The sequence below is a fragment of the Poeciliopsis prolifica genome, unplaced genomic scaffold, assembly GCF_027474105.1.
Source record: "Poeciliopsis prolifica strain line A6 unplaced genomic scaffold, Auburn_PproV2 SCAFFOLD104, whole genome shotgun sequence".
Lineage (NCBI taxonomy): Eukaryota > Metazoa > Chordata > Actinopteri > Cyprinodontiformes > Poeciliidae > Poeciliopsis > Poeciliopsis prolifica.
The window spans coordinates 265001-284190 of record NW_026562479.1 but is presented as its reverse complement, the minus strand read 5'-3'; the positions used below and the strand labels follow the sequence as shown (position 1 = coordinate 284190).

General features: G+C 36.9%; 1 protein-coding gene and 1 long non-coding RNA gene across 8 annotated transcripts in view; one reads left to right on the top strand and one right to left on the bottom strand.

Moving 5' to 3' along the window:
• The window catches only part of csnk1a1 (casein kinase 1, alpha 1), a 72974-nt gene extending 66417 nt beyond the window's left edge, over window positions 1-6557 (top strand). For all 6 annotated transcript variants that reach the window (XM_055023649.1, XM_055023648.1, XM_055023646.1 and 3 more), the window contains one exon: window positions 5888-6557. In XM_055023649.1, the coding sequence (XP_054879624.1) occupies window positions 5888-5895 (8 nt within the window). In that variant the 3' untranslated portion in view covers window positions 5896-6557. The remainder of the gene's footprint in view (window positions 1-5887) is intronic.
• A 4448-nt stretch (window positions 6558-11005) lies between these two features.
• LOC129354143 (uncharacterized) lies at window positions 11006-15717 on the bottom strand. Of its 2 annotated transcripts, XR_008605128.1 has the most exons (3): window positions 15483-15717; window positions 12140-12230; window positions 11006-12005 (listed from the first exon to the last, which is right to left on the bottom strand). It is a non-coding gene; the product is annotated as an uncharacterized LOC129354143 (long non-coding RNA). The 2 variants fall into 2 exon arrangements; XR_008605127.1 differs by having other exon boundaries at window positions 11006-12230.
• Window positions 15718-19190: the final 3473 nt, after the last annotated feature.

The window sequence follows — 19190 nt, the reverse complement described above, 5'->3', positions numbered from 1 at the left end:
CCATGCCATACACCATCGTCGTTTGCATCGAGATGCTGCACTTCCTCAAAGAAGGAGAATGTCCAAACAATGCAATCTGGGGGTCAGGAACCAACGCGCATCCATAAACCTTAGAAAACAAGTTGAAAATCTCACACCAATAATGAAAGAGCTTGGGGCATGTCCAGAACAAATGAGAAAGGGATCTGCGGACTTACATTTATTACTTCTCTCCAAATTGATTATGTAAACATTCAACATCTTGTAAGAAAATTTGCTAAATATAAGTGAACTAGATCATTAGTGATTTTTGACTAAGCATAATAAAAAAAACTTACTGTATTTTCCGAACTATAAGTCACTCCGGAATATAAGTCACGCCAGCCATAAAATGCATAATAAAGAAGAAAAATACATATATACGTCGCACTGGAGTATATGTCACATTTTTGAGGGAAATTTATTTGATAAAATCCAACACCAAGAAGAGACATGTCATCTTGAAAGGCAATTTAAAATAAAAATAGAATAGAGGCAGCAACAGGTTGAATAATTGTACGGTATGCTAACGTTACATGACGCGTGAACAACAAACTGAGAATATGGCTGGTGTGTTAGCATAACATATTAAGAGTTATTCAGATAACAATAGCATAAATGACATGCTAACAAGTTTACCAAACCATCCGTGTCACTCCAAATTATTAAACGTGATTTTATCACGAAAATGAAATCTTCATCTTCGGTGTCGCTTGTAAACAACTTTACTAACTCCGAATGTAGACTAACACAGGCCCAGAGTGCCCTCTTGTGGTTTAGTGTGAAAATAACATGCAATATGATATAATAAGGTGTTAATAATTCCACACATAAGTCGCTCCGGAATTTAAGTCGCACGCCCGGCCAAACTATGAAAAAACTGTGACTTATAGTCCAGAAAATACAATAAATGTTATTTACTGACAAGTAACTGCACGCGCACGCACGCACGTACGCACGTACGCACACACACACACACACACACACACACACAGAGCTATCTTGAGTAGCTTTAGTCACCTGAAACTACTAAAAAGTCAATTTTACTTCCTCATAGTCCTCCTGCCCTTAATTTCTGTCCATTAATGCTTCTCTTAAAAGTGCTAAAATACTGGGCTTCTGATCGGCTGCTGTTGATTATGATTGGTAGGTGGGCCAACCAATGACGGTCCAGTTCAGCCTTAAATACTTAGAGGAAAACTTCGTTTTTTTCACATTACATTTATGACAATGTTCACTTTTATAATGTCTTTCAATCTTATAACTGAGATACTTACTTATATGGGAAATTAAAGTGATAAAAATAAGTGTAAAGTCTTCGATGGTGAGAAAAGTATCATGCCTTTTTAAAAGCCTGGCCATATGAAAAGACTTCGTGGTTGATTTCTTCCTCTCTCATTCACACTAAAGAAGCTGCACAGCTTTGCCCTCCATGTGGTAAGAGGGCACAGGACTTCATTATTTTCAGATTTAATTTTCAAACGCTTCGTAGTGAAGAGTTGAAATTATTCTACTTAATTTAAGTACAGTCAATCAAAAAAGTCATTCAGAATAATCTCAGGTCAATTTAAAATACACTTTCAAAAATGTCAATGAATTATCAAAAATAGACAATTATCAAGTCTTTCAAAATACTCAAGCAGAAAGAGAGAAAGAGAGGAAAAAAAATTATACACTGCGCAATATTAATTTTAGCCAAATGTGAAGCTATATTCTCTTCTATATTACTTCATTGCCATTTTAGCTTTTATTCAATGTGCCAGAACGCCACAAAATCTAACTGATGCAAATTGAGAGTATATATCAGACCGTTGTGCATAATTTGGCCTTCATTAGACCTTAAAAATTTTTGTTTACCTTTTCAATTGAGTTGTATTACTTAATCTCAGTGTGCGGCCCACTGGCTATTAGTGGCAGAATGCCAGTGGAGATCTGATCTAGCAGTGCCAGCAATTCTGGTAAAGACAGCACTTCAATGAGCAATCTAGCAGTAGATTTAGATATAAAACAATGCCTGCCACAAGATGACAACAGACTCACCATATAATCGAGTTTGCAGATTTGAAGAAATGTTTGGGAAAGCTTGGGAGATGCCAAGCAGACCATGTCACACCCACAGTGAAGACAGAGAAGAAAGAAAAACTCCTAGCAGGTGGATTTCTTCCTCTTTCTCATTTCAACTAAAGAAACTGCAAAGGGCTGCCCTGAAGTGACCTGGAGGTGCAGGACTCCATATTTGGGGGGCGGGATTATAAATTATAAATGTGGTTGTGAGCCACAATAAAGTAGATATTTATTAAACCACCTAAAGTGCATAGAAGTTGATATAAATATGCACATGAAGTATACTGAGTGAGATTATAGACTGATACTAACCCAGACAGGGTGGGTTTGGCACCATCATGTGGTCAAATAGGATGACTACACTATGGAGGCTGTCAGTCGCCTCTGTCTCCTTTTTTCAATTGATTTTCATATGTAGAAAATTTTAAAATGTCCCTAAAATGTGGCAGTTTGAGCTAAAAATCTGAAAAATACATTCGAAAGGAGAAGCAAGTTTCATTATTTGATGTATTTTTTTTCATGTTTTTTTCAAGTATAAATGGAGAAAACATTAAGAGCATTTGGTGTCAAAGTTTGATATGGTGTTATTCAATCAAATAAGGTCTGATTTTTGGCAAACTTTGAAGATTGACTAATGCTGATGTATTCCACTAGTACGAGGAATTTCTTTAGAATTGTGGGAGATGCAGATTTTTGTGTTAAAGTGCCTCCACGCACCTGGTCGCCTGAAGAGACATTGGCAGAAGCCCGCAGAGCAAGTTCTAAAAATAGTCATTGTTATTAGGGAGCACATGCCAAAAAAAAATTAATTAAATGTTTTTGCACGACGTAATAACTTCTGTTTATATTTTGAATTTTTAAAAATGTGAATTATGAAAATGTTTAAAATAAATTGCTTTATGGATAAAACTAGCAGCTCCCCAATGCTTAAATTACTCAGCCAGTCTCGACAGGTGAATTTAGTGTTTTATATTCTTCGATAAAGATCAACCATAATCATCACAGTCACCTCAGTCACTGAGAGTACAAAACATAAACTTCCAATATGTATCTTGCTGCTTTCACTGGAGAATATTAAGTGTTGATTTCTTTGTGCCATACATCTTGACAGTTCAAATCATTCATTGGCACAGTGATTCAACCAGCTTTTATAGACCCTACTCTTGTAGCTCCAGCAGCCCGTGAGGTATATACAAAAAAAGAAAACCCAAAACATTACAAGGTGCAAATACTATTTAAACAAAATATAAGCCACCAACATCGCTAATCAGAACAAACATCCATAAAACAATCGACAACATTAATTTAGAAAATTCACTTTGAGTAATTTACTTTAAATAGTCTGCAAATTTGAATTATTTAGGTAATTTGTTTTAAACAACTTACTATTCATTGCATAGGGTAAAGTTCAAAATTATGCAGGATATTATTGGAGGGCTACAGCATCTGCATCTGTAAGGCTCTACCCACGCTGCATACCTGCAGATGAAAAAAGAAAATAATTTCTGGAATTTTTATTGTTTAACTCGCTTTACTATTGACAAAAGCGTGGAAGAAAAAAAAAGATCTTTTGTGTCAAAAAATATTGTATGTAGCTCACATCTGTGTGGTTCTGAGGAGGTGGGCACGCCGTAGCCTAAATCTTAATGTAAGATTCCTTTTGCTTATTTGGCAGCTTGTTTCTTTTTCTGTAAGCTAAAAATGAATGAGCGGAGTTTGAACCTCCCGTAGTTCTTGGAGCAGAGTTTTTTCACCCTGAGGGATTCTGACGGGTCTTTGGTGAATGAGCTTATTTGATGTTTCCCAAACTGGAGAGCTGACGGGTCACCCGTTGACTAAAATCTGCCACTCTTAGACTGTGGGTTAAACTATTTAATCTAGTCCAAACGTTCCCCAAAAGAGTAGAAATTAAGCAAACATTGTTGCTTCAAGTTCTCCTCCTCTGGATCTCTGACACTACCTGAACCTGGAAATGAACATCCTCCTCTTTCTGTAGATCACACAGGTAGGCTGTGCTTCCATTTCTTTATTATTCAGCATCATCAGGTGCTCAAAGACGGTTTTGTGTGATCTGTCAATCCGCCCAACCCCCCTGGACATCTGCTGATGTCAGCCTAACAGTGACCTGTCAGCTTTTCAGTTTGCAAAACCATAAAAAAGCTAAGAAACCAGCGACCCCACCAGAACCATGCACACTGTAAAAAACTCAGGCTGAATCTTTCTCCAACTACTGGAGGTTCAAACTCTGCTCATTCACTTTTAGCTTACAGACAAGCCGCTAAGCTGGCCAATAAACAATAGCAAATTGACCAATAAGATTTAGGCTTGGTTGTTTTTGAGTGGGAGTGGTACGTTTGTTCAAACTGCAATATGAGAGGAGGTTGAAATTTCACATTATCCTTCTCCTCATATACCAGTGATGTGCGATGAGATTCATAGCTGGTGAGGCACTGACTTAATCATAATCATATATGATTATTTTATTGTTTACATAAGGAAATGTTAGGCTTGCAGACAACGCTGGAGGGCAAAAAGACATGTTGCGCTGCTGCCATAGAATAACTCTGTTAACGCAATCAAACTTGGACATGTAGGTATTATTAATTTTATGCTGTGCTCCACAGCAAAGGGGAAAAACCGTTAAAAGTACAACTCAAAACCTCTTCTTTCTGGCTCTTTGTATCAGCGCAGCTACGCACAGACTCATTGCCATAGCAACTGACGACAGCGGCCAAAAACAACTATTGAAATAATTTCCACACAAAGAGCAGATCATTCAGTCTGTTTGCAGTAGTATAGTTTTAGACTTGATGTTTATTTTGCGATTATTAAGTCATTGCTGTGGTTAGTGGTATAAATATATCGCTGTATGGCTAGCTCGTTGTTACCGTCTCTTACTCTGTAGTTGTAGAGTCTCAATGTCTGGGATCATGAGCGCCCCCTGAAATGAGACGAGAGAACTGCATGTCTCACCTCCAATCTGTTCCCTGCCGTTTCTGATCGCTCTTCAGCACACGAAACACGTTACACACACAGTTGGTGACAAAAAAACACTCCACATTATAAAAAAAGCTAAATTATGGAAAATCAGTTCATGCATTAAATGTTTTGTAGCCATTTCATTGATGACGTACAGGCAGTAGGAGCATGCTCTCATAGAATGGCAGCCAGTGCAGTTAGTGAGAGGTTGATGAATCCCAGGTGAGCCTCAGCTCGATGCTGCCTCACCGGCTGCTCCTCCCAGCATTTGAATGGGAAATATGAAAATTCAGCAACTTTGAAGAAAAAATAATCCAAATTGGTTAAGCTAAATGAAAAATAGGTAGTTTGTAGTACAAACCACAAGGTGAAAATAGCAATATAAATAATTTTATTGTATATTATTTTTCCATGATGATGGGAGGGAGGCTCTGCTTCATTTGCCTCTCCTGACCGACCGCACGTCACTGTGGTACAGTGTCATGATGTGATGACGCTGATAACAAATTCGCCAAACATATTTTTGTAAAAGTTACATACTCTTGCTTTAAAAAGCTTTAGAAGTTGAAATTTTTACATCTCAAGAGAAAAATAAAATCTAAATGAAATGTCTAAGAAGCTGTTTTCTTTTCTTTCTTTCTTTGTTCTGGCTGATTTCTTTGACATTTCTGTTCTTTGGTCTGGTTTGTATTTTCTTTCTTTGTGCTCTTTGCTTGAAGACGCTAGTTTCTCAGGTGAACTAATAGTTGCAGCTTTTCAGCTTTGGTAGCAAGTTTCTGACCACTGATTGAAGGTACTGCCCGTCTGTTCTTCTGTCCATCTGTAGGGTTCTAAGTCATCCTCTCCCTAACCTGATCTGCTGTTGGTTACCAGGAAAACCTGATCTCTCCTGGACAAACGACGGTCTTCTCTTCCATCATCAATATCTATGTAATGGAATGTATAGATTTACACAAGGCTTTGTCATTTGTGTTATCTATATTTTCATGTGTTTAAATCATAAAATTCCAATTGGGAAATGTATGGGTTTTTCTTTTTTTAAATATTTTATAAGGGTAGTGAGGCTGTAGCTGCCTCTTCCCGTATCAGATACATCTCTCCCCATTTATCAATGTTTTTTAATTGATCTTTATTCCTTTGGAGACTGGGTGAGACAGTCAGCTGATCTGGGTTGTTTGTTTTTTTGACTGAGGGAACAAATCCTCTCCTTTTTCACTACTTTGTTTCAATCCCTCCTTTTACCAAAAAAAAAAAGATAAAATATGTAAGCCTGTTGTTTCTGTTCCTAAATGATTAAATGATGCAACCCTGGATGTTGAGTTAAAAAGAACTTTTGGATTTTTTTTCCTATGGTGAATAGTTTGCTTGTTGATATAAGAAGCAAGGCAACAGTTGGTAGAAAACTTTTTCTCTCTCCCTTTCTCTAGAACTATGATTTATTAAGTCTGTTGTAAAATGGTCTTCAGAAATGCCAATAAAAACATTGCTAAACTCTATTGTGTTAGATGATTTTCTTCCCTACCGAAAGATTTCTTTAGTAGTTATTATTGACAACCAAACCTGTTTCCATTCTGCTTAGTGACTTTATGTACAATTTGGGGAGCTTCGTGAGTTCAATATCTTCAGGGGTTTTGTTATGATTAGGAAACTTCCTTTTCTATTAGTTGTGAAGTAACAGTCAAATATTTACAAGCATCTTTTGACTAACTGCAATCAACTTCTAAGCTCATAGAACAATTTCAAAGTGGTTTAGAAACCACTTTGAAATAGCTAAAAAAATATATAAAGGGTTAAAGTGGAATATGATCTAGAAACTATTGACAAAAAATACATTTTAACTGAAAAATAGAAAATTAGTTAAACTGGAATGAAAATGTGTGCCTCATCTTTACAGTCTAGAACAATTTCACACTGACTGAGTCAATGGGGCATACAACTTGGAAGCTATTGAAGAAAACATATTTAATATTATAATTATTTGAAAATTTTGGATATGACTTTAAAATTTAATAAAGGATATTATGTAATAGCAGAAATTACCACTTTTTTGTGTAAGGTGTGGCTTGTGGAGGGAGTGGTAGAGAACAGCTGGCCGAAATTAGCACACGAATATAGAATATCCAACTTGAAACTAACTTCAGTGCAATGAAAAACCCTGTGTGTAATATCAACATTATGCTGAGGCATTTGAATATGATTCTGTTTTAGATGGTTGAGGCAGACCATATTACAAGAAAGCAGAAAGACCAAGGATAGCTGTCTTTTTAAGTATGTCTTAGGTTAGCCGTTTGGACTTTCTTTCACAAACTTCTGATAGGTTAATATTTGGGCTAATTGGAGTCACATCTGTGGATACATTTTTAAGACTGTCTTTCTTGTTTGACACAATGGGAAACTCAAAAGAAATCTGGAGAGAGGAAGAGAATTACACAGCTGCACAAGTCTGGTTCATCTTTACAAACAATTTACTAGTACTTGAAATACCTGAGGGCTGCACAGTGGCGCAGTGGGTAGCACTGTGCAGCAAGAAGGTCCTGGGTTCGATTCCCAGCCCGGGGTCTTTCTGCACGGAGTTTGCATGTTCTCCCTGTGCATGGTGGGTTCTCTCTGGATTCTCCGGCTTCCTCCCACAGTCCAAAAATGACTGTCAGGTTAATTGGTCTCTCTAAATTCTCCTTAGGTGTGAGTGTGTGTGCATGGTTGTTTGTCCTGTTTGTCTCTCTGTGTTGCCCTGCGACAGACTGGTGACCTGTCCAGGGTGAACCCCGCCTCTCGCCCGGAACGCAGCTGGAGATAGACACCATTAACTCCCGACCCCGTTAGGGACAAGGGTGCTCAGAAAATGGATGGATGGATGAATTACCTGAAGGTTCCACATTCATCAGTTCAAATAATTATATGAAAGTATGGACAAAATGTGCAGCCTGACCAAAGCCAAAGTACCAGTACTTTGCTGGCTGAAGCTGGTAATACTGAAAGGACTTTAATCTTTACTTCAAGATAAACAGAAAAGGCAAGGTAAGTTACACTTTGTAAATAATGAAATCAAAGTAGGACTATGATTTCCTTTTGCAGCTAAAGACCAAACGTTAGCTGCAAAAGGAGCTGATATACTTGATAAAATAGATGGCATCCTGGGGATAGATCATAATGTAGGAATATTGAAGTAACATCTGAAGACATTTAAACAGGAAGTAAATGAACAGATTCTATTCACATTCTATTGTTATTGCTAGACAATAAACAAAGTACTTACAAAATGGCTTAAGGACAACAGTCAATGTCTTTATGTGGCTACAACAAAGTTTTCATCTCTGTCCAGTGGAGAAGTTGTGGGTAGATTTGAAGAGACGTGTGAGCGAAGCGTCCTACAAAATGAACTCAGTCTGTCAGGAGAAATGAGCCAGAACTCTAGCAAACTATTGAAAGAAACTTCTGGAAGGAAACCCAAAAGATTTGACCAGTCATACAGTTCAAAATACAGTTATCCCTGATTCTGACCAAATTTATGTGAACTTTTGAATTTGCTTTAATTTTACATCCCTAAAACAGAAGAGACGTAAAAATAAATCATGCTAATTGAAAATAAATAAAATCGTACATAAATAATCTCCAGAGAAAACCTTTCATTTTAATTACATGTTCCCTAGATTTATATTTATATTATTCATATTATGTCTGACATCGTTTTAAACTATATCAGATACTTATGTGTTATGTATTTCCCAGGCAGCCTGGGCCTTTTTATAGCACAATCAAGTAAGTAACTGTTACTGTAAGTTGCAGGACAGGTGCTGGTCAAAAAATTTGAAAAAGTTGATTTAAATCATTAATTCCAATAAAAATATGAAACCTGTACATTCTAGTATTTGTTACACACAGACTGATATATTTCAAATGTTTATTTCTTTCAATGTTGATGATTAGAATGGACAACTAATGAAAAGCCCAAATTCGGTATCTCAGAAAATTACAGTATTACTTAAGACCAATGCAAATAAATTATTTTTAGAAATATTGGCCAACTGAAAATTTTGAAAAGTATGAGTATGAGTACTCAGTTGGGGCTCCTTTTCTCCAGATTACTACAGCAAAGCAGCATGATGTGGAGCTGATCAGTCTGTGGCACTGCTCAGATGTTCTGAGAGCCCAGGTTGCTCTGATAGTGACCTTTAGCTCTTCTGAATTGTTGGGTTCCTCTTCACTAAATGCCATCGATTTTCTTTGGGATTAGTCAGGCAGGTTTGTTGGCCAATTAGGAACAAGGATTCCATGATCCTTAAGCCAGGTACTGGTATTTTGGCACGGTCTGCAGGTACCAAGTCATGTTGGAAAATTAAATCTGCATCTCCATAAAGTTGGTCAGTAGCAGAAAGCATAAAGTACCCTAACCCTAAAACCTCCTGGGAGATCACTGTGTTGACTTTGGACCTCACAGAAAACAGAGTTGGGGTGCCAACAGACGGCATGGCACCCCAAACCATCACTGATTGTGGCAACATTTTTTTTCCTGTCAAAGTATTGTAATTAGACAGGACTACTTTCCTAATGAGAGATGGGAAGACATGCAGCAAATGTTGCCAGGCTGGGAGTCAAACCTGCGACCACCATCATGATGACTAAAGCCTCAATACATAGGTTGTGCTTTACACCTGCGTCACCACAGACTGACTGAGGAAACTTTCACTGGACCTCAAGCAATGTGGATTCTGTGTGTCTCCTCTCCTCATCCAGACTCTGGGTCCTTGATTTCCAAAGGAAATGTAAGATTTACTTTAATCAGAAAATATAACTTAGGCAAGATGGTTTTGAAGCCATCTCTTGTTCAAAAGTGGTTTGACACAAGGGATGTGACAACATGTCTTGCATATGTTTGTGTGTGGTGGTTCTTGAAGCTTTGTGAATCTTCCCCACATTTTTAAATTAGTTTTCTCTCATGATCCTCTCGAGAATGTGTCCATTTTTTTCGACTTCTTTTCTTCCCTTGACCTCGCTATGAATGTGCTTGAACACAGAGCTCCGTAAACAGCCAGCTTCTTTAGCAATGATGTTTCTGACTTGCCCTCTTCTGCAAGGTGTCATAGTCCAGTTCTGTGGGTTTTACAATCACGACGATGGGATGACTGCTGTCCTTGGCAGTTGTCCAAAAAATGACCTGAGAGACAATTTAATAGCGTTTGCAGATGTTTTAAGTGAATTCGCTGATTAGTCCGTGGCACCCGGGGACTTCAGTATTCACAATTTTCTAATTTTCTGAGATATTAAATTTGGAGTTTTAACTTGTTGTCAGTAATAATCAGCAACAATAAAAGAAACAATTAAAGAAATTAACATCTGGAATATGTTATGCTATATTTTTATTGCTATGTAATAAAGAAATGTAATATACACATTTTACGTTTTGAATGGATTTATTGATTTAAATTATTTTTTTCTTGACATTCTAATTGTTTTGACCAGCACCTATTGTTTCTCTCACTCTCCCTTCAGTTTAAAAAGAGAAAGAAGACTGTGGCAGCATTTCAGGATCTTTCTCTTTCATGTCTTATATTAAGGCTGCAGTAGCTGTTCTACTTTTTTTTTTTTATATATTTGTAAAAATCCTCAAAAAAAAATAAAAAATCTCCGCTACACTTGCATAGTAGTACTGATGGTTTATCTGCCATCACTGAGGCAGGCAGAGAAACAGTTTTTCTGTAACAGTAAGTCAGTAGGACATTTAGCAGAAGAGATATCATTTGCAGAACAAATTAACAAATTTATAATGCACTGAAATTCTGCATTATTGAGAATGTTTGGAATCTTATATGAAAATGTATTTCATGTACAAATGGTCCATGACAAATCAGGTTTTATCACAAATTTGTTTTCATAGAGGTGATTCAGTTGTTATTGGTTTTTGATTTGGAAAAAATGGTGATGAGTAAACAGAGAAAAATATACATTATTTGAACAGTTTTGTTTATTTTGTCAGACAACCAAATAGATTAGATGTACAATTTGAAATGATTTGCAAGTAAAACATGAGGAGCAAACTTTGAGGAACTTTGTCTTTTTTAAAATATCTCACAGCTGTCAACTCTTTTTTTTTTTTACAGAGTTCAACTGAAGAGCACACACATATTAATTCCTTCTATTCTATTATTCATATTGGACATGGTGAGAAGCCTCGCCCCCAAGATCAGTATTTCCAGGAATCCCCCTTTCTCATGAGTGAAGGGATTCCTGGGAAAACTGGACCCCAGAGAAAAGGGTAAAGGAAAAACAAGGGACTATTCAAAATTCTAGTTTTGAGGCAAAAAAAAAGAAATAAAAGCTAACTTCTTATTTTATGAACTCAGCTGGAGCAATATAAAACAGAAACAAATGACAGAATGGTTGACAGAATATCCTTTCTAACTGCATGGATGCCAGATTCACTTTCTTCTTTCTTCTCTAGAGAAACATGTCATAGTCATGTCCCGCCAATCTTGATAGATGCTTCCTTCTTGTTATGGACATTCCTCAACAGCTCTGTCTGTCCTCCGTCCCGAGCTACAGTGCTTCATCTCAGACTACCAACTGACCAGAGATGCAGCACTGCACCATGGGCCACAGGGATGAGCTGCCAGTCAACAGATGCAGCACATTTATTTCAGGACAAAAAAACTACCTATGTGTATTAATTCATGTATTTATTCTCATGCAGTGAGGTATGAATTAAGACATTGATAAATTATATCATTTAATGTAATACTTCATTTCTCTTTGGAATCAAAAAAGTATTTTGAATTGAGTTGCACTGAAATGTGTGGAGAGATCACAGAGATGAGCTTCATTTCCAGGGGACCGACATGATTTCCCGTGTTGCTGTTTCTCCCTTGTAGAAAACACTTTGGAAGAAACAATAGGAAGCAGATATGAAGATATGGTGGCGTATGAAGACACAGGTTCTCCACTTCATTCTATAAGTAAGCAGAAAACAGAAAGTAAACTTTCTCTCATGTATGTTTCAAGTTGGAGCAGGAAGTGTTGCTCTTACACTTAACTACCTATTTTAACCTAATCAAGGCCAAAAACAAAACTTTAAAAATATTACTTTCTCCATCAGAAGAGTTCCATTTTTGTACAGATGTGAGTCCTTCATGTTGTCCTCTGAGTAGCTGCTGAAGCAATCCCCATCTTAACACCTTAGAGAAAACACAGCAGGAAGGAGTTTGCTGACTTTTCATCTGAAAAAGATTTTTGTTCCTTTAAGTGACTTTTATGGCCCAGTTCTGAGTGAATTTATATCAGCAAACTTGAGATAAGAAGTTACTAAATAAGAAAGAATTCATACTGGATTTTTCTTTCTCTTCTTTGGTAGAATTTCTTTCTATCCTTATATGGTAGTTTTTGCATTTTGAGGACCTTGGAAAAGGGATCGCAGCATCCGATAAACATTTGCTCTTCCAGACTGTGATTGCTTCCACTAACAGCCAGGCCCGCCCTCCTTCCCTCAGCTGAACTACATACATTCCCTTTTCAAGTCACAGAGTGGACATGCTGTTCAGGGAGCCTTTATCTTCCTATATTTGCTAAGAAGGAAAGAAGTTCACTGGACAGACCCCACAGATCTGTCTGGGAAATAAAAAAAAAACAATGCTATGTCTCTGCCATGTATGTTCAAAGTTGCTTTTGTTTCACCTAATATTTAGTTAAATAGTTCATTCAAGCAGGATTCTTCACTTGTTTATGTCATTCCAGTCTGGCTTTTCATATGAAAAAGACTTTTGTTCCTCTAAATGACTTTTATGGCCATTTAGAAAACATTATTGCAATTGCTTACAGTAACTTTACAGTTACAGTTGATCTGTATTGGTTTTCTTTTATTGTTAAGGAACATTTTTCTTCAACCACGGTCTGCACCATAGCTGGCAGATCAGTTAGTCCTTCTCCAGGCTGAACACAAGAGAAGTGAAGCATGCATAGTTAATGTTGAATCACCAGACAGACTGTATATATGAGAAGAAAGGATCTATAAAAGCATTTTCAGGAGGAAAGACTGGGAGGATACAATCAGATTGATTTCAGTCTCTCCTTTTTTGGCCACAGTTGGGAACGGTGTGTGTTTATGCAGACTGTGATAAGAGTCAGAGCCATCTCTCCTGCAAATCCAAACATTCCCTAATATGGTCAGCCTTTTCATTCCTTCTTGTTCCTTAAATCACGTGCAGGAAGCACACTGTTCTATGTTTTGTCAGACACTTTGCTTCAGCTCATTTCTCTCTTCTCCCTTTGAACACAGATCAAGAACAGTTTGGCATAGAAATCAGATTTAGTTGTTAATCTGTTTTATACCATAAATAGACATGATAAGAGGAAGATAAACCTGTATCAGCAGTCTAGTGGAAATATATCTTAACTGTTGCTGGTTTCTACTGGTGTTTCATTGGAAGGAAGTTGTTTGGATTCAGTCACATAATGGTATAGCCTAGAATGTTGCACACAACTCATACACAAACATGCTAAATGTTTTAAAACACATTTTTTGCATAAGTTGACTTTGACTGGAGTCCATTTGTATTAACCTTTCTCATTCCAGTATATTCTGCTCTGCACTTGCCCCTCCCCACCATGTGAAAATGATCCTGGGAATGGTAGTTCCTTAATCCCACTGGGGAAACAATGTCGAGGGTTATGGGAAAGCCTTTAGACAGCCTCCTTCAGGATTTTAGTAAATAAATACAGCACTTCCTTTCCTCTCTTCCATTTTCAGATTATTTCATTCCAGTCTGGTTTTTCATATATTTTAACACCTTCTGGCTGGTTAAGTTGTGGTGAGAGCTCACCTACTTAAATCCTCTAAAAGTGAAATACCTGATACTTTATAGAAAGAGACAGAACTTTCCAGTCATTTTGACCACACTCACAAACACTCAGCTTAACTTGGTGTTAAGCTGGAAATAACCCTACAACATTCTAATCATCAGACCCAATGAGTCACTTAACTTATGATTTCAAATGCATTGGAGAGCACACACCAAGTAAAGCTGCTTTACCATTCCATGTTGTAGCATGAAATGGTCCTACATTACAATTTGGGATCAGTGTCAACAATCAGAACATTCAGCAAAAGGATTATATGAGTGACAGACAAGGAGGATAGCATATCCCAAAAGAATTGTACTCAAGTAACTTCAGGATATTTTTACCCAGCATCCATCCAAGAAATAACTTCTTTGTTTGTGTTTTGGCTTTTATTAAAAGGCTACTAAAATACTGAGTAACAGATAAATTAATACTTTTATAAATTAAACTAAATAAAATTGTATTTGAATAGCTCCTTCAAAAATCTGAGTAAAACAGTGCAATAGTATAAACTCAAAATGCATACCACATGCAAAATATACTTGAAAGCAAATCTTTTTCTAAAATTAGCTTAATTGGAAAAAGCTTATTTTTTATATCTGAAATTTGCTTAAAAGAGATTTTGAAGAGGACATTTAAAGACACTAAGTTCAGATCATTCCACAAGATCCTGACTAGAAAAGCACAATCAGTTTTCAATCTGGAAGTAGATCATCTGGTGTAAGGAGTGAGAAGCTCAGAAATAGTCATTTTGATTTTAAAATGTTATTTTTCGAAAGAAAAAATACAATCTTAAATTCAAACTTTTCATCAATTTTAATTTGGTTATTTCATATTTTTATTATTTTATATTTCTTTAGAAAAAAATAAAATCTTAACACTGTTACATCACAGGTGACAAGTGCAAAGAAGCAAGTGTTGAAGTTCTCTACAGAGAACTCAAGCTGCTGTATTCTGGAGTAATTGGAGAGTATTGACAAGTATCTGTGTGTGTGTCTGTGTGTGTGTGTGTGTGTGTGTGTGTGTGTGTGTGTGTGTGTGTGTGTGTGTGTGTGTGTGTGTGTGTGTGGGTGTGTCTGTGTGTGTGTGTCTGTGTGTGTGTCTGTGTGTGTGTCTGTCTGTGTGTGTGTGTCTGTGTGCGTGTGTGTGTGTGTGTGTGTGTGTGTGTGTGCGTGTGTGTGTGCGTGTGTGTGTGTGTGTGTGTGTGTGTGTGTGTGTGTGTGTGTGTGTGTGTGTGTGTGTGTGTGTGTGCTGGAACACATACAGTTGAGATATTGTTTAAATTGCACAAAGGGCTCAGTCTAAGGAAAACAGCAAACCAACCCAGCTTGCTGCGTTGTTTTGCTGTGACACGAGCAAGCAGCAGTTCTTCTATTGGGTTAGGAGAATCTGAGAGCGTAAAGAGCTTTTTCATCTCTCACATAACCATGCCGACTAGATCTATCTAGATCATTTATTGCCCCTCCACTCCCTACCCACCCCAATCCAAAATAGACTGCCTATTTCTAAAAATGGAATTTAACGTAGTTTAAGCTTAAAACTCAAATGCTGACTTTCTGATTTCATTTGTGGAGAAATTGCTGTGGTCATACCTTAATGTTTTTCAGCAGAGGTTCCGCTGGATGTTTTCCTTTGAAACCGGCAAAAAAAGGCTTATGCGCTGTGGACTTTCTTCTAGTCTTCCAGTTGAAAACAACCATTATGATTTAGTAGATATACCTGAAAGTATGAGATGATTAAATAAATAAGAGATTTTATAAGTCTGAAGTTTAAGACCAAACAGAGGATTTCTCACCAGATTGCTGCTTTCTGATTTTTGCATGTGCCTCTTTTATGGAGCAGCTGGACCCCCAGTCCAAAGCATTCCACCATCTCCTTGTATGGATGTTAAAGGGTGGGATTTAGAACAGAAAAGGCCTCCTCTAGATTTGACTAGCAAGTTGCCATAATGAATGTAGCATAGTGGCATTTCAGGGAAACATAAGAACATTGCAGAGAAACTAAAGACGGAATAAACTATTTGGTAATGTCGTCTGTCTAAAATGAAGGGGGAAAAACTAATGAAATAAAAAGATCATAAAGGGAGACTTTGGAAAAGGAAGTAAAATAGAAGGGCAAAAATTGTGAAGAAAGGGGCGTGTTAGAAATGAGGATTTTATTGTAAGGACATCAGCTTGACCAGATTTGATCAATTCCTGCCTCTTCTAGTTGATGACGAACCTCTATGTAAAAGAAACTACAGATTTGTGCAAAAGCAGAGGTGATAGTGATCAATTAGATCTTCTTCAGTTTCAATACTATTCAACAATAATATTTAAGTTTGCAGTAGTTTTGCTGCAATGTGCTTATGCTTGAGTAATTGTATTCAGAAGCAAATTAAGCAAATTTGTGGCTATTCAACAAACTTCACTGAAAAAAGAAATTACAGGTTTTAACAAAATATTTACCAGAAATGGACACACATGCAATTTGTTAATCATCATAATAGTAATAATAATAATAATAACAGGGCTCCATACTGGCATATGTGGGTTTTTCTGCATGGAGAGTGTGCATGTTCTCCCTGTGCATAAATGGGTCCTCTCTGGGTACTCCACACTCCAAAAACAATCAACAAGACTGTTGATTGGTCTCTCTAAATTCTCCCTTGGTGTAAGTGTGTGCGCGTGGTTGTTTGTCCTGTCTGTCTCGGCGTTACCCTATCTATTGCTTAAAATGTAATATTTCTTCAGCCTAGATATATTTGTATACAAAAATACACAAATATATTTGTTTTATTTTAGCTAGGTTTTCAAATACCAGAAATTGCATATAACTTTGTCTGTCTGATTAAATAGTTATCTAAATGTTAGAAAACTATCGAGATTACACAATTACTCAGCACCAGAGCAGCTTTTTTCCTCAAATACTTTTTCACTGGAGTCAGTTCTCCTTTGTACTTTTACTTAAGTAAAACATATTAAAGTAAAGCTCCAATAAAAAGCAGTAAAGCAAAGTATGCATTTTTCATAGTGGCGTCTGTTCAGTTGGCAGACTCAACTAACTTCAAGAAGGGTTTACAGGTACTTACCACAAACGTAATGTCTTTTTCTTATTTCTCTTTAGTCTCTTATTTTCTGTTGTGTTTGCTTTAGTATCTCTGTGCTAATGCCATATAAGGGGCCTGATGGGACTTGCTCTAACACTCTGTTTGCTCTTTGGTTTGTCTCTTAATAAGGTCATGTTTGGGGATAAGTGACCATGTAAAGAAACTGACTGGTCTGAACTGCTAACAGTCGCAGTGAACTGTACACACATTTTCTATCTTCACAAGGAGTCAAAAAAGGTACAACTAATAGAGATACTGGCTATAAATTAATGCTGAAACCCCCAAGAACTGAGAATGTGGCTGTCTGTATTTTGGCTAACCAAAAAATAGTGAAATAAGTCCAAACCCTTATGAGAGAGATAAACTTAGCTATGGTGTACATAATATACTTCTTGCCCACGTTACTGGAGATTGGTACCAGATAAACCAGTATCTGGTGCTGAGGATGGATGAACGTGTGGCCGTGTATGTTGTGTCTTATGACTATTTACTGACGTGTAACAGAACCCATTGGCTGGCATCTAGCAGCCATACTTATAGGAGACACCTAAATAGGTTTTGGTTTTCAGGTTCTATGTAAAGGCTGAGGTGGGATTGGGAGAAATGGACATATGCTTCTTCTCTTTTGCATGATTGTACTCCTGGAACTTGGATTGGTTTGTTTAATGTAAACAAACCAGACTCCTCAAACTTAACTGTTAATTTTGTTTTCTATAAATGAACAACAAAAAAAACCCAATAAAAACAAATGATCTTCCTTTTCCTGCTTTTCTGTCATAATGGCTGAGTCGTCCTTTACCAAAAAGAAGCTTTTCTCAGCAACATTTTATATAGAAAAGTATATTTCCAGCGGCACACTAGCATGTGTACTTTCTTGGGACTAAATTTACCCCCATTAAGTTTAGGAAAGTATACTTTGAATCTTGAATTTTTAGTTAGTAAACTTACAATATACATGGAAGAACACAAGGTACTGACCCATCAAAAACAAATGTTCAAATATACTAAATCTACTTTCTAATTTTATTCTACTCCACCTTTAAAGGCAAGCAAAAATAAATAACAAAATTTGTGCCAAAATAATGTGACTCAACCAAACAGTTTCAATAACATTTAAACTGCATTGCCAATATTGTGATGGGTATTTAAATAACAGTCCACTGAAAAAGAACTGGAATGTAACCAAATAAACCCTTCATCAAGGTCCAATAGCTGAACATCTTACTAGACTGTGAACCATCTCAGTAGTCTTTCAGTAGTGTTGTAACATTTATTTGTTGGAACACAAATAGACATAAGTCACTGCAATCTGAATATGGCAGTAACCACAGGTGAAGGTGTTGATGATATTCAGGTCAGAAGTCTCTTCTCCAGTGCTAATGGATGTGATGCTCTTCAGCACTGTCCCATTCATCCAAGTTCAAGCCCAATAGTTGGACTTCCATCCTTGTTCCACCCATATGTCCTTCAAATGCACGTTCAGCCGTTATTCCAAAAGAACCGTCTCTGTCTATAAATGGCTGTGACTTAAGACAAAAACACTAATAAATTCATAAGTAACACTCAGATGCCAATTTTATTCCCTTCTACCTGATCATTTTTAAATATTTGTTTCATCCCAGGAGAAAAGAACCAAATATTTTTGTTTTCCACTTCCACGAAAATTTATTTCAAATTGATGTGCATCAGCTTTGACTGACAGGGCTCTCCCTGTGTGTGTGCGTGTGTGTACAGCCACATCTGCAATTAGGATAATATGTCCAGGAGACATGCTCTTTGTCCCATCTACTTTTGTCTTTCCAGCATTAAAGGCAATTACTCAGACATCCATATTTTCCAAAGTAGTTCAGAGCAATACGTTTCCATCTTCACCTCAGGTCTTGTTGAAGAAACAGGTTTGCTGTTTAACATCAGGATGTTTTTTGGTGTGAGGGCTTCTAAATGATCTGGATCATCAGAAACCAATGTGTGAATCTGTCATTCAAAATGACTTTGGCCACACAGAAAACAGTTTGCAATGCATCACAATTCAAGTTCAAATTCAAAAATACTTTATTGATCTCAAAGAGAAATGAAATGTAACTCATTAATTCAGGTCTTCAAAGGGTTATGATGATGGTGAAACATCTCTTGTAGCGGTTTGAATTACAGCAAATCTGTAGACTTATCTATCTTTGAGTACTTCTGTAGACAACAGAGGTCAAACTTGAGC